General features: G+C 52.4%; 1 protein-coding gene across 3 annotated transcripts in view; it reads left to right on the forward strand.

Annotated features, from left to right (window-relative positions):
• The first annotated feature begins 344 nt into the window (after positions 1 to 344).
• Positions 345 to 12,601, forward strand: part of FAH (fumarylacetoacetate hydrolase) — a 30,218-nt gene continuing 17,961 nt past the window's right edge. For 2 of the 3 annotated variants that reach the window (XM_032469299.1, XM_006189614.3), the window contains exons 1-5: positions 345 to 549; positions 5,061 to 5,171; positions 6,215 to 6,336; positions 6,849 to 6,898; positions 11,038 to 11,128. In XM_032469299.1, the coding sequence (XP_032325190.1) occupies positions 469 to 549; positions 5,061 to 5,171; positions 6,215 to 6,336; positions 6,849 to 6,898; positions 11,038 to 11,128 (455 nt within the window). In that variant the 5' untranslated portion in view covers positions 345 to 468. The remainder of the gene's footprint in view (positions 550 to 5,060; positions 5,172 to 6,214; positions 6,337 to 6,848; positions 6,899 to 11,037; positions 11,129 to 12,601) is intronic. The other variant, XM_014563410.2, reaches the window with a different exon arrangement.

Here is a 12,601-nt window from a genome sequence, read left to right on the forward strand (position 1 = left end):
GGTCAGCTTCAGTCATCTCAGGGCCTAGAGAGGGGGTTCAGCCAGCCCCACCTGCAGTACCCCTCCCCTCAGGCCTTCGGGTTTCAGACCCATTTATCTCACATTATCCCAACAGTCCAGCCTCTCCTCCCTCCAGGCCAAACTGCACGTCGGCCTCCCTTTCTCTGCAGGGGTGGAATTTGCGGAGCAACAGGGCTCGCGAACCTGGCGGGCTTCGGGGAAGAGCCGCTGCTCGCGGGGGAGGAGCCCTCGAAGGGGCGGTCTCTTGGTGGGCGGGGTTCGAGGAGGGGCGGAGCCCTCGGAGGGGCTGGGCCTGTCTCTGCTGTGTCACGGGGTCAGCTCCGGCGGGGTGAGCCTGAAGGGGCGGAGTCCGCAGGAGGCGTGACCTGGCCTGACCACCTCTGCCGAGTCCAATCGCCTTGGTCGCCCGCAGCCTGCAGCCCGCCGCCCTGCTCTGTTCTCGCCAGCATGTCCTTCGTCCCGGTGGCCGAGGATTCTGACTTCCCCATCCACAATTTGCCTTACGGCGTCTTCTCCACCAAAGGCAACGTGAGCTGCAGCGCTCGGCTTCCGGGTGCGGGGAGGTGGGGGCGTCCCCTCCGCCCGGGACCGCCACACCATCTTTCTGCCCCCCCCCCCCCCCCCGCCTCAGCCCATCCCTGCCACTTCTTGCCCGCACCAGACCAAGCGGGACGTCGGGCCTGTAGTTTCCCTACTGGGCGCCTCTCGTGAAAACTCTCGGTGTCATTTGGGGCCTAATAACTGGTGTCTCGCATTCTTCTCCCTGGGGAGTGCGATGGCGGGGTGGGGTGGAGGCAGGGGCCTTTTTGCTTTTGAGGAGCTGATCATGGAGAATGCTTTGTTTCCTCCCCTCAAGACACACGTTATGCCCCAGGTTAGCCCCTAACTCTCGAACCCGGGAAATATTAATTGACCCGGTGTATTGAGCACATTTGCTGGCAGTAGAGCCCTGGGATCTGAGAGGTCAAGTTTCTTTGCCTCCAGCTGGAATTTTTTCAGCTCCCTGGCATTCCTTTGCTGATCAGAAGAAGCCCTTTTGGGCAGAGAAATGAAATTTCCCTTAGTAAGTGTAGTCTGATTGGCAGAAAGAAATCTTTGAAAACTGGGGGTTTATCAACAAATACATAAGAAGATCCCTGGGTGGGGAAAGCAGATTCCCTTGGATTTATTCATGGTATTTTTGGCTTAGATTTCTGCTCCGAAGCTTCAAGGTAAACCGCTGATGCAGCTCTGCGAGCCATGGAGTCCCAGAATCTGCTTACACTCAACAGTGTTCAGGAACTATTTGCTAAGTGGAGCTCCTGGCAGTGAGCCCATTCCTGGGAAGTGGGTTCCCTGCCCCCATGGCTGATCATTGGCCCCAAGTGCAGCAAATGCCTAGGTCTAGAAGATTCAGCGTATGGTTTCACAACTGCCAGGACTGACCAGATGTTGCAAGGACACAAAAAGTTAACACTTAGTCCCTGGAGGGAGGCAAATACAAATACGAGGCATGTTAACCCTTGACCTGTGTTAGCCAGCCTTGCTCTGTGCTCCTCTAACACTTTGCCCTCAGCATTGCGTCCTCGCCTTTCCTCGGGTACACATCGACTAGGCAGCAGCCTTTGCGAGAGGCAGGTGGGGTCCTCTGTCTTGTTTTCCCAGAAGACTCTGGAATGAAAGCTCCTTACAGTGTGACTAGTGACCTTCAGACACCACAGTCCTGCTGTTTCATATTATGTGCAGGGACAGCCGCTAGGGATGTCTGGGTCCCACTGCCCTCTGGAAAGAGTGCTGAGGGTTGGGAGCGGGCCCCTTTGGCATTCCAGAAGGCTCAGAGCCTTCAAGTGGAACAGGCTGTATCTAAAGCTATGGCTGCAGGCACTGGACATTCCAAGGGTGATGGCTGCCATTCCAGGCTGGCCTAGTTGCCAAGGCAAAGCCTCCCTCCTCCAGGCCGTTGGCCAGCCGTTCATAATTTGGGTGGAACAATAGTGAATTAATCCGGCTTTCATTTTATGCAGTGAATGCTTATGAATCCCAACTCTGAGCCAGACTCTGGGCTGGGAGTTGGGGATCAAAGACACATGAGACACCCTCCCTCCACCTCGGAGTGCTCATGGACTAGGGGAGGGTATCCTGGCTCTCTCTGTGAAGACAGGGACAGTGGCTTCTGAGAAACAGGCGCTACAGTAACCTGGAGCTGATGGCCAAGTTGTTAAAGTCCCTGTGGTTCCGGGCCTGCCTCTGCCTCCAGACCCTCTGCTTCCTCCAGCCACACTGGCTGCCTTTCTGTTTCTGGAACATTCTAAGAGCATTTCCTGCCACAGGACCTTAGCACAATTGTTTCTTAGGTCTGGAATACCCTTTTTTCCCCCCTACTTTATGTGTGCCTGATTTCTTCTCACTCTTCCAGACCCAGCTTAAATGTCACCTCCTCAGAGAGGTGTCCCCTAAGCACCCTCACAGAACCAGTTTCCTACTGTATTTTAGCCGCAGTTTTTTTTTTAACATTTTTTATTGAGTTACAGTCATTTTACAATGTTGGGTCGAATTCCAGTGTAGAGCACGATTTTTCAGTTATACATGAACATACCTATATTCATCGTCACATTTATTTTTTGCTGTGAGCTAACACAAGATCCTGTATATATTTCCCTGTGCTATACAGTATAATCTTGTTTATCTATTCTACATATGCCTGTCAGTATCTACAAATTTTGAACACCCAGTCTATCCCTTGCCACCTCCTCCCCCTTGGGAACCACAAGTTTGTATTCTATGTCTATGAGTCTGTTTCTGTTTTGTATTTGTGTGTGTGTGTGTGTGTGTGTGTGTGTGTGTGTTTTAGATTCCACATATGAGTGAACTCATATGGTATTTTTCCTTCTCTTTCTGACTTACTTCGCTTAGAATGACATTCTCCAGGGACATCCATGTTGCTGCAAATGGCGTTATATTGTCATTTTTATGGCTGAATAGTATTCCATTGTATAAATATACCACATCTTCTTTATCCAGTCATCTGTTGATGGACATTTAGGCTGTTTCCATGTCTTGGCTATTGTAAATAGTGCTGCTATGAACATTGAGGTGCATAGCCACAGTTTTTAATCTCTCACCACACTATGTGCTTCCTTTTGCCTCTGGAGGGTGGGAACCAAGTCTCTCCTGTATCCTCGGTACTCTTGCAGCCTTGATGTACTACTGGTACAAAACAGATACTCCATAGATGTTTTTGTCCGAGTGAATGTCTACCTTGTCTCTGGTCTCATGATAAAAGATTTATAGATATTAATTAATTGAATTCTCACTATAAACCTGCTATTGTCCCCATTTTACAGATGAGGAAACTGAGGCACAGAGAGGCTAAGATTCGGGCTCCAGGTCTCACAACTAGTAAGGCAGATTTGGGGTTGCACTCTACATCTATGAACTCCCAAACCCTACACTTTTCCCTCTTTGTCAAGCTAGACAGTGGGTAAAGCTTTCCTTTGGACAACTTTCTGTCAGATATGAGCAAACATTATGAAGCAGAGGTGATGCACATGGGTTCTCTTAAAGTCAGACAAATGGGATATCTCTTCCTAATTTGTCTCCCTCAACTTATACATGGGAACCCGGGGTCCTGAGAGGACCAGGGACTTGTCCAAAGTGATGGGATGGTGAATGACAGAGCAGGCGGGACCTCAGGGACTCTGAGTCTAGTACCGAAGAAAATAACTCCCAACACGTAAAGTAGAGGGACTCACTCTCTCGGGTCCTCAGGTCAGGGCTGGAAACCTGGGCACAAGGGCAGCTTCTTGCCTTTGCCTGCAGCAGGGGAAGCAGGCAGCCCCGCTTGTGACCGGGTCTTGGATGTTTCTCAGTGGAGTTGGCTCCTTTCTTCCTTCATCTGTGTGTGGCAGCCAGGGTCATAGAAGTGGCCCGAGGTTCTGCCCTGCACACCCCCTGAGTGGGCAACCGCTGGGGTCCAGGGGGGCCCAGCTATCTCACTGCTGGTCACAGCAGTTGACATTTTCCAGAGGGGAAGACTGAGCTGGGAACAAGGAGCCAGGCCCTCCAGGGAACCTCCTCCAGGGCAGGGTCTGCCTGGGGCCTCAGGGCCAGGTGAGGGTATGGCTCCGGGCTCCCCCTGCTCCCGGTGGCTGATGTGCACCGAGGGACGGCAGTCTTCTCTCAGTGCCTGGAAATGAGCAGCCAGTGGAGATAAGGCCAGCCCGTAGCCCCATCTCTAAACTCCCTGGAACTGAAATGGCAAAGCTCATGATTCAGGAGGGCTGGAAGCTCGGCTCAGGAGAGAGTCCTGGGAGGTCGAGTCTGCAGACCTGCTCTCGGGTTCCTTGTTGACGAGCAAAGTTCAGGGTCATGGGGACAAAAGCCAGGCTTTGCCAAATATGAGACATCTTCACAGTCAGGACTGAAGCTGGGATTTGATGGTGCAGAAAGGAACTTTCCCTGCGTGTTCCGCCAAGTCTGGCTTCGTGCTCCCACGTGACCTGAGCTCTGCCCTGTTTGAGCCAGAACAGAGTTCATGAATCCAAGCCCCTGGCCCTTAGCAGGGTACCTGGGACACTCTCTGCTCTGCCGTGCAAAGGAATTGCCCCGAGAGAAGGCCTAGGTTACATCTGAGAAGTAGTCCAGTTGCCTGGTGGGGTGGTGAGCTCTTCATCACCAGAGGCATTTAAGCAACCCCTGAGGAGCTTTGCTGGGAGCTTTGGTGGACTCAGAGGCTTGAACTAGGCCTCTTGCAACTTCCCCACCCCAAGGGGTGTTTGATTTATTTTCCATTCACGGAACACAGATTCTTTTCCTTTCATTGTCCTAGAGGCAGAGATGGCACCAGGATCTGCCCGGACAGAGATCACGTGGGCAATATCAGCCCCTTGGGAGGCACAGGGAGCTGGGCTGCGGTGCTAAGGATCCAATTTCTCAGCCCCTCTCCATCCCGGGCCACCTACAGGGGGACCCATGGGCTCTTAAATAGACGGACTTTCCCGGTTAATGAGCCAGGTTTGGTCAAGGCTTTTCCCAGTGCTGACCATACCATCTTCCTCCAGCCAAGACCGAGGATTGGCGTAGCCATTGGTGACCAGATCCTGGACCTCAGTGTCATTAAGCACCTCTTCACTGGGCCTGTCCTCTCCAAACATCAGGATGTCTTTGATCAGGTATGAAGTTGTGACATGGCTTTTCCTGGATCTCAGTGGTGTTTGGAGGTCTCAGAGATTTTACCTGGGTAAGACTGGGGTTATTCTGAGATAGGCTGGCAGGAAGCAGCCTTGGGACACCTCAGGATGGGTTCCTAGGGGAGACAGTGTCTGTCTCTCTGCAGTCCTGGCCTTTCCCAGTTGTCTCTGAGATAAGGCTCTCCAGTAACTGGTTAGTTGCCTCATTTTAAGCGGACTGAGCCTCTGCCTGATCCAGGCCAGAGCTGGGCCCTCCAAGGGAGGGAGCCGTGAGCGCTGCCCTCAGGTTGCAGATACAGCCTGGGAGGGACGGACATCCGGCTCCAGGTGCCCTCTCTGTTGCCACCACTTAGGAGTCTGCCTGAAGTACACCTCCGTGAGTGATGGGCATGAATTGGCTTCCCTGTAAATGGTCAAACGCTTTGATGTGCATCTTCCTATTCCGTGGGTCAGGAATGTGCCAGGAGTTTTGCACACATCTCTTGTTCAATTCTCGCAATGACCCTCTGGCATGGGAATGGAATCCTCACTAGATGGATGAGGGTCTAATCTGAAATGAGACACAGTCCTCCAAGGTCACATGGCTACAAGGATTGGAGCTGGGGCTGGAACTCTGATCATGAGCATCCACAAGTGCTTTTTCTACCATGCTTCATTGGCTCAGAAACCTCTTTTTAACTTATGTGAAGGGGCTGCGTGTAGACTCCCTCCCCTGGAGGAACGCAGCCATCTTCCCTGCAGGCCGGGCCAAGATTAACCAGGCAGCTGTCCCAGACAGCAGCTCCCTGGCTTTACCAGTCGTCTGCAAGTCCATGAGGGGACGAAGGCCCATCAGGAGAGGTGACACATCTCCCCACTTGATGCACAGATGACAGAACTAAGAACGAAAGTCCTGAGAGTTTGAATGAACTGGAGATAAACGACAGGGGCCCCAGAAGGCTGGCTGGCCTCTCTCCTGTCGACAGGAGGAGTACCCCTCCTGGCTTGCCCGTGTGTGAGCTTCTTCCTCCCTGTCTTGGTCCTAGCCAACTCTCAACAGCTTCATGGGCCTGGGTCAGGCTGCCTGGAAGGAGGCAAGAGCATTCTTACAGAACCTGCTATCAGCCAGCCAAGCCAGGCTCAGAGATGACACAGAGCTTCGGAAGCGGTGAGGAGCCCGTGGACCTTGGTGGGTGGGGACCAGGGGACTCGGCCGGGGAGAAGAGGACAGTGTGGTAGTCAGGGCCATTCTGAGTCACCGCTTGGCTGCCTTGGCCTCGTCCAGCCCCAGCCTGGCCTCCTATTGGTGGGAGGGCTCTGGGACAAGTGGGATTACCTCTGTGCCTGGACCAGAGTGCCCAGCCCAGGTCAGGCCCACTGGCCCACTCCCTTGCTCACCCAGCCACTCCTCAGCTTCATTCACATGCTCGTCATTTAGCTTGTTTCCCAGAGTGGAACTTGGAAGCAGAACAGAGGCATCTTGTCTTTAGTAGATGGACGCCCTCCCCAGTGTGGCCTGCTTCAGCCCAGTTCCGACCCCAGGTCCACCTGAAAGTGCGCACTGGAGATTATAAGTGGGATGTTGGGAGTGGTCTGGGCTGAGCCTGTGGGTGCGGTACCAGAGCAGAGACCCTGCTTTGCCACTTGCTTTACCTCTAAGCCTCTTGTTCTGTGTTTCAGCGCGTTCACCTCCCAGGATTCCGCCACGATGCATCTTCCCGCCACCATAGGTGAGCATGGTCTCTTTACTAGATGTGCATGGAGCAGCCTAGTGGGCCCGGACGGCTGCCCAGGACGGTGGCCCCTGCGTCCTGGTGGGGGAGGTCACAGGAGAGGGGCTCGGGGGCTGTCAGCCCCTCCCCATCAGGGACCCAGTGTTGGCTCAGGTCTGTCTGAAGGCCAGCGCTCCCGCCAGGGGTGTCTGCAGGCTGCTCAGATTTGCAGCTGGCTGCAGGGCTGCCTGGGCAGCAGACCACTCTCTTTCCCCAAAAAGCTGTGGGGGAGTGCTCTGTGCTCTGTCCATGAGTCAGCAGTTTTGAGGAAAGAGGTCAGAGGGTTTTGAGAAAAGAGGCCAGAAGGGCCCCAGTTTGAGACATTGGCAAGGTTTCTAACTGGAGTTTCAGTTAGGAAGTTGGAGTTTTCAAAACTCTCTTGGCCCAAAGCAGAGAGAGTCCAGATGAGCCGAGGCAGAAGGCTGGGCCCTCCAACCTGCCCACCGGCCCGGGGGCGCTTGCCTGCCGGGTCAGCCTGGGCTCCTGGGCGCTGAGTGGCTGGGGCCAGACGGGACTGCGGCCCGGGCTCTGGTAGGCCTTCCTGCTGCCTCTGACCCCATTTCTGTGGCCTGTGTCCTCGAGCAGCCCCCGAGGTCTGCCTGCTGGGTAATCTCCTTCCAAAAGATGGGCACACACAGGATCAGTGTATTCGCTGACCCTCATCTGAGGGTTTGAGGATCAGAGGCAGTTGAAAGGCGGTGCTCCGAGGGCATAGCTCCAGTTAAAATCCAAGTACGATGAGAGTCAAATGGTCCGCCTCTACTCAGCACCCTCTGGCTCCCTGACGGGACGTTTCTCCTCCTGTACCCCCTGCCCCTCCCCACTTCCTTTCTCTTGATTCTGAACCTTCCCCCTTTCAAACAGCCTCACTGAGGTATAATTTACACATCCACAATTCTCCCATTGTAAGTGTGCAGTTTAATGAGTTTTAGACAATATACACAGTTGGGCAGCCATCCCCACAGTTAAATTTGAAAACACTGCATCACCACAAGAAGTCTGTCTGCAGTCAGTCCCTGCTCCCGCCCCTAGGCAGCCACTGCCTGCCTGTCTCCAGTTTTTCCTCTTCTAGAAATTTCACATAAATAGAATTAAACTCTATGCGGGTCTTCTTTGTCCCTCTCAACTGTATTTCCCCTCGTATTACTGTTATTCCTTTCATCATATTATTTTTTTCATTACTTTTTTTTTGACTAAATGAAAATCAGCTTTGGAGTTAAGGAGGTCTTTAAAATACGTTTTCAAAGTTGTGGTAAAATACACACAGCATCAGTTTATCCTCTTCACGGTTTTTAAGTGTACAGTTCAGCGGCGTCGAGTACACCACGTTGTCCCCCTTGTCACTTTAAGCCTTTGGAGCAGCATGCTCTGCCCTCTGAACTGGGCTGCAGGCACCTCCAGGGTGGGGGCGGGCCTTCCTCCCTCTGCCTGGCAGCTGGCCTGGATGCCACCTTTTCCAATCCTTCTTAAGTGATTCTGACACGGCCTTTACACAGATATTACAAACAGACAAGGGGGTAGAAACTCTTCATTTTCTTTTAATTTGGCAAGAATGCTCTAAAATGCTGTGCTGGTTCTGCCCTGGGCTCCTGCCAGGGCAGTGGGGTCTTACTACAAAATGCAGCACTGTGTTAAAAGTAATGCTGGAGTGATGTACACTTCTGCTGCACTTCATAGTGTATAAGATATGTCCTTATGATTTTTTGAAAGATGATTATGTGAAATAGATTCAATCTTTGAGTCTGCTTGGATCTTCTCTAAGGAGAAATTGAGTTGAAAGTAGCCATGGCAGGGTGACAGTGACTCCCAGCAGTGGCAAGAGAAGGAATTTTATTTGGGGACCACCATGCCAGGCACGATGGTAAGGACTTTAGATCTACGATCTCCTTTGCTGTATCGGTGTACCTGTGTTTGGCATCATTCTTCCCAAAGGAGGAACTGAGGCCTAGAGCCGCAAAGGGACTTTCCCAAGGCCCCACACAGCAGGGTCAGAATTCAGATGTAGGTTCAGGCAGGTCGTTTACTGTGAGGCCTCACTCACCTATGAAATGAGAATAGAATTATCTACCTGAAGGCATAGTTTTAAACCAGCCGCCCCCGCCTTCTGGCCCTCAGACCTATGATTTTATGAAATAAACCCCACTCATTTCCATGTTTTTGTTTTTAAGAGAAGAGCTGGAACACAGGGTTTGGTTTTGTTTTTCTTTTCTGTAAATGATTTCCTGTGTCCTACATGCTTCCCATCCTGCAGGAGGGCTGCGGGGACGTGTGTCCAGTGTCAGATGGCAGGAACCGAGCCGGGCTTACCCAGGTGGGGAGGAGGGCAGACGGGAGCCTAGGACCACCCGCTGTGCGTCTGAGGGGGGCATAGTCTCTGCCACTTATTTTGCATTTTCAAAGTCCAAGATTATTTTTTCACAACTTTTTTTTTTGTCTTTTTGTGGAGGAGGTAATTAGGTTTATTTATTAATGGAGGTACTGGGGATTGAACTCAGGACTTGTGCATGCTAAGCAGAAGCTCTACCACTGAGCTATACCATCCCCCCTCACAAACAACCTGCTCTTGGTTCATGTATTCGGCATCCTTTTTTATTAGATATATTAAAGGATGCTTCTTTTTGGTGTCTCTGTTAATTCTGTTTCCTTTCTTTCTCGAGATGAATTGGTACCTCTCTCATGGTGAGGGTTCTCCTGGACACTTGGTGATTCTGGATTTTGTGCTCCTCTTTATTTGTGTGGAAACCACCTTCATTAGGTGTCTGTGGTTGTAGCTTTTCCTGTAACCAGACCCAAGGAAAGGGGCACAACTGACTTCCGATGGGGTGGTGGGGGGAGCCGCTCTGGGTTGGTTTCCTGGCTGTGGGGCTGCTCTTGGTTTTCCTGGGTGCTGCCAGCCTCTGGAGGCACGGTGTCAGCTCTCTGGACCAGCTCGTCAGCCTGGGCAGAGTCTTCCGTGCTGGCTACTTGGGAAAAGCTGGGTAGAGGGAGGGACTGGGGGCAGGGGCTGAATCACCTGCACCGCCTCAGCCTCTCCCTCCTCCTCCTCACGCACTCAGGGGTCAGGCTATTTTGTTGGCACGCCACTTGGCTTTCAGGGATTCCTTATCATTTCAGGTCGGCTGCCGGTGCCTTCTTCCTTTCTTGTTACAGATTTATTCTTCTGAAAAATATCTCCGCTGTGATCTCTGAGCTTTGGGACTGAAGATGGGGAGCAGCAGCGAAGGCCCAGGGTGCCCCTGCCCTCATTGGCCCTTGTAGACTTTCCTCTCTTCGCCTCCTTCACCACTTCTGTTTCTAGTCCAGGCTGTTGGTACTGGCCTATCCAGCTTTTTATTTATGTATTAAAAAAAATTTTTTTTTTTTTTGGAGGAGAGGTTTAGGAGAAGAAACAGGCAAACTGTCCCAACTCGTTCTTCCTGCCCGTTTGAGCAGCTCATTCTCTTACGGGAGCCTGTGCCTGCAGCACGCAGTCCAGCCAGCTCGTTCCACTCTTCATCAGCAGCAGGCACTGGTGAGACCTTGTTCTTGGCACCAGGAGAGTCAGACAGAGCAAGGCCTGGGGTTGGGCTGCTCTGAAACGGCTGCAGGCCAGCAGAGGGCTAAGGTCTGTGCACATGTGACCGGAACACCAGCGGGACATGGAGCCTGCTCCCAGGAGGGCTCCCCAGATGAGGGCATTCGGAGGAGGAGAGGTCCTGCTAGGGAGAGTGGGCAGGGCCTCCCGGATGAGGGGGCCTCGGAGAGCTGCCAGGATGTGGGCACACAGACACCCAGAGGGAGCGGCCAGTCCCCGGGGCAGAGGCCTGGTGAGCTGAGCCTGTCGGTGGGTGCGGTGTCAGCATTCATATTCAGATTCCACTGTCTGTTTCCGGAAGCCTGGCTCCTTATTTCTTATTCCTTTCTCAGTCGGGAGTTGTAAAAACGAATTCTTAGTGGAGGGGTTGTGTGCTGCCTTTGGTGCGGAGCTTTGGGACGTGCACCTGCTGTTTGTCGGGTGTGCGCTCCCGGCCACCCACCCCTTCTCTGGTCCCATCCCTCAGAACCAGCCCTGCATCGCCTGCGTCACTGAGGGCATCTCTCACATCTCTCCTCTGCAGGCGACTACACGGACTTCTATTCCTCTCGGCAGCACGCCACAAACGTCGGAATCATGTTCCGGGGCAAAGAGAACCCGTTGATGCCAAATTGGTATGTCCCGGACCAGAGTGAGGCTAAGTTCCAAGTCTGTCTGTTGTCCCAGTAGCTGACAGGTCCTCTCAGGTTAAAGAAACTGGGGAGGTAACCCGGTAATGACCCTGCTGTCACTTCTGGAAACAGTGCTCTCAGCTTCTGGTCTCTTCCCAGCTCAGCCGTGGACCTGCAGTGGGGTTGTCGGGCAGTCCCTTCAGCTCTTTGATCTGGAGAACGTGGGTTGGAATTAGATCCTTTGAGTCACAAGATCCTTCCAGATTCTTTTATTTGTAAGCCATGAATTATACTTCTATCTGCAGGTCTTAAATGACAGCCATCTCTGTACTTAGGATTTTCTGATGGATGAGAATTCTCAAGTGTGCCCAGGGCTGTTTCTCAAAGTGTGGTCAGCTCAGAAGGGGGAGCTTTGTTTATTTATTTGACCCTCATAGGAGTTCTGTGGGGTCACCCAGGCGCTAATTTGTTAGGCCCATTTCACAGGAGGGAACACAGGCTCAGAGAAGGGTCAATCTGCCTGAGAACAAACAGGGCCAGAGACTGTCTCCAAACTCCCAGGTCAAAGGTCAAGGCCATTGCCCAAGCCTAGAACACAGAGCCGAGGTCCTTCACCCGTTGTCGTGAACTGTCCTCAGGATGTGACAGTTACTCGGACACAGTGGTGGGGGCACACCCCCGGCCGCGTGCTGTGGGCCGCGTGCTGTGGGCCGTGTGCAGTCGCTGGGGTGGGCGCAGGCTTCTCCCTCTTTCAGCGAGTGTTTCCGAAAGGCAGTGCCAGGAGTGGCAATGTCTACCAGGACCACGGGAAGAAGGAAGAAGGAGGGAGAGAGGTTACGACCTGGAGGAGTGAAGCAACCGACCAAGGTTGCAGAACAAGGCCTGGGTGAATCTAGGACTGCAGGGGGCCGGACATTGGAGAGTCCAGCCCTGTGCCGGCTCCAGGCCAGGTCAGGGGGGATCGCAGCCCGTTCTCTTCTGAAGGATGAGAGCAAACAGGCTTTGGTGCAAAGTGGCCGGAGGCTGCGCCTCTGCTTTATGTGTACACCTTTTGTCATAATGCTGACGTGTGCTGGCGTGATTAGCCCGAACAGAAAGTACGTGTACTACATAAAATGAAACACTAAAGATTTCAAATGTACACACCATTGGACCCACAGTCTCTCTCTCACGTGCATCTTTCCTGCAGAGATAATGTTTGTATCCAAGGGCAGAGATTTTACCTGCAGTCTTTCTAAGGGCCCAAAACTGGAAGCAATCTGAAGCAATCTGATTATTGGTGGAGGAATAGTTGAAAAAGTATGGTCCGTTCACAATATGAATTATTTTGTAGCTCTTGGAAGAAAGATTTAGGATCAAAAGGCATGTGCATGATATATTAAGTGAAGGTATGGTATAAAGTGAGTTCTCATTTTTATAAAAAGACAAATCAAAATATATGTACATAGGTACTGTGTTAATTCCTGCAGCGGCTGT

This window comes from Camelus ferus, chromosome 27, assembly GCF_009834535.1.
Source record: "Camelus ferus isolate YT-003-E chromosome 27, BCGSAC_Cfer_1.0, whole genome shotgun sequence".
Taxonomy (NCBI): Eukaryota; Metazoa; Chordata; class Mammalia; order Artiodactyla; family Camelidae; genus Camelus; species Camelus ferus.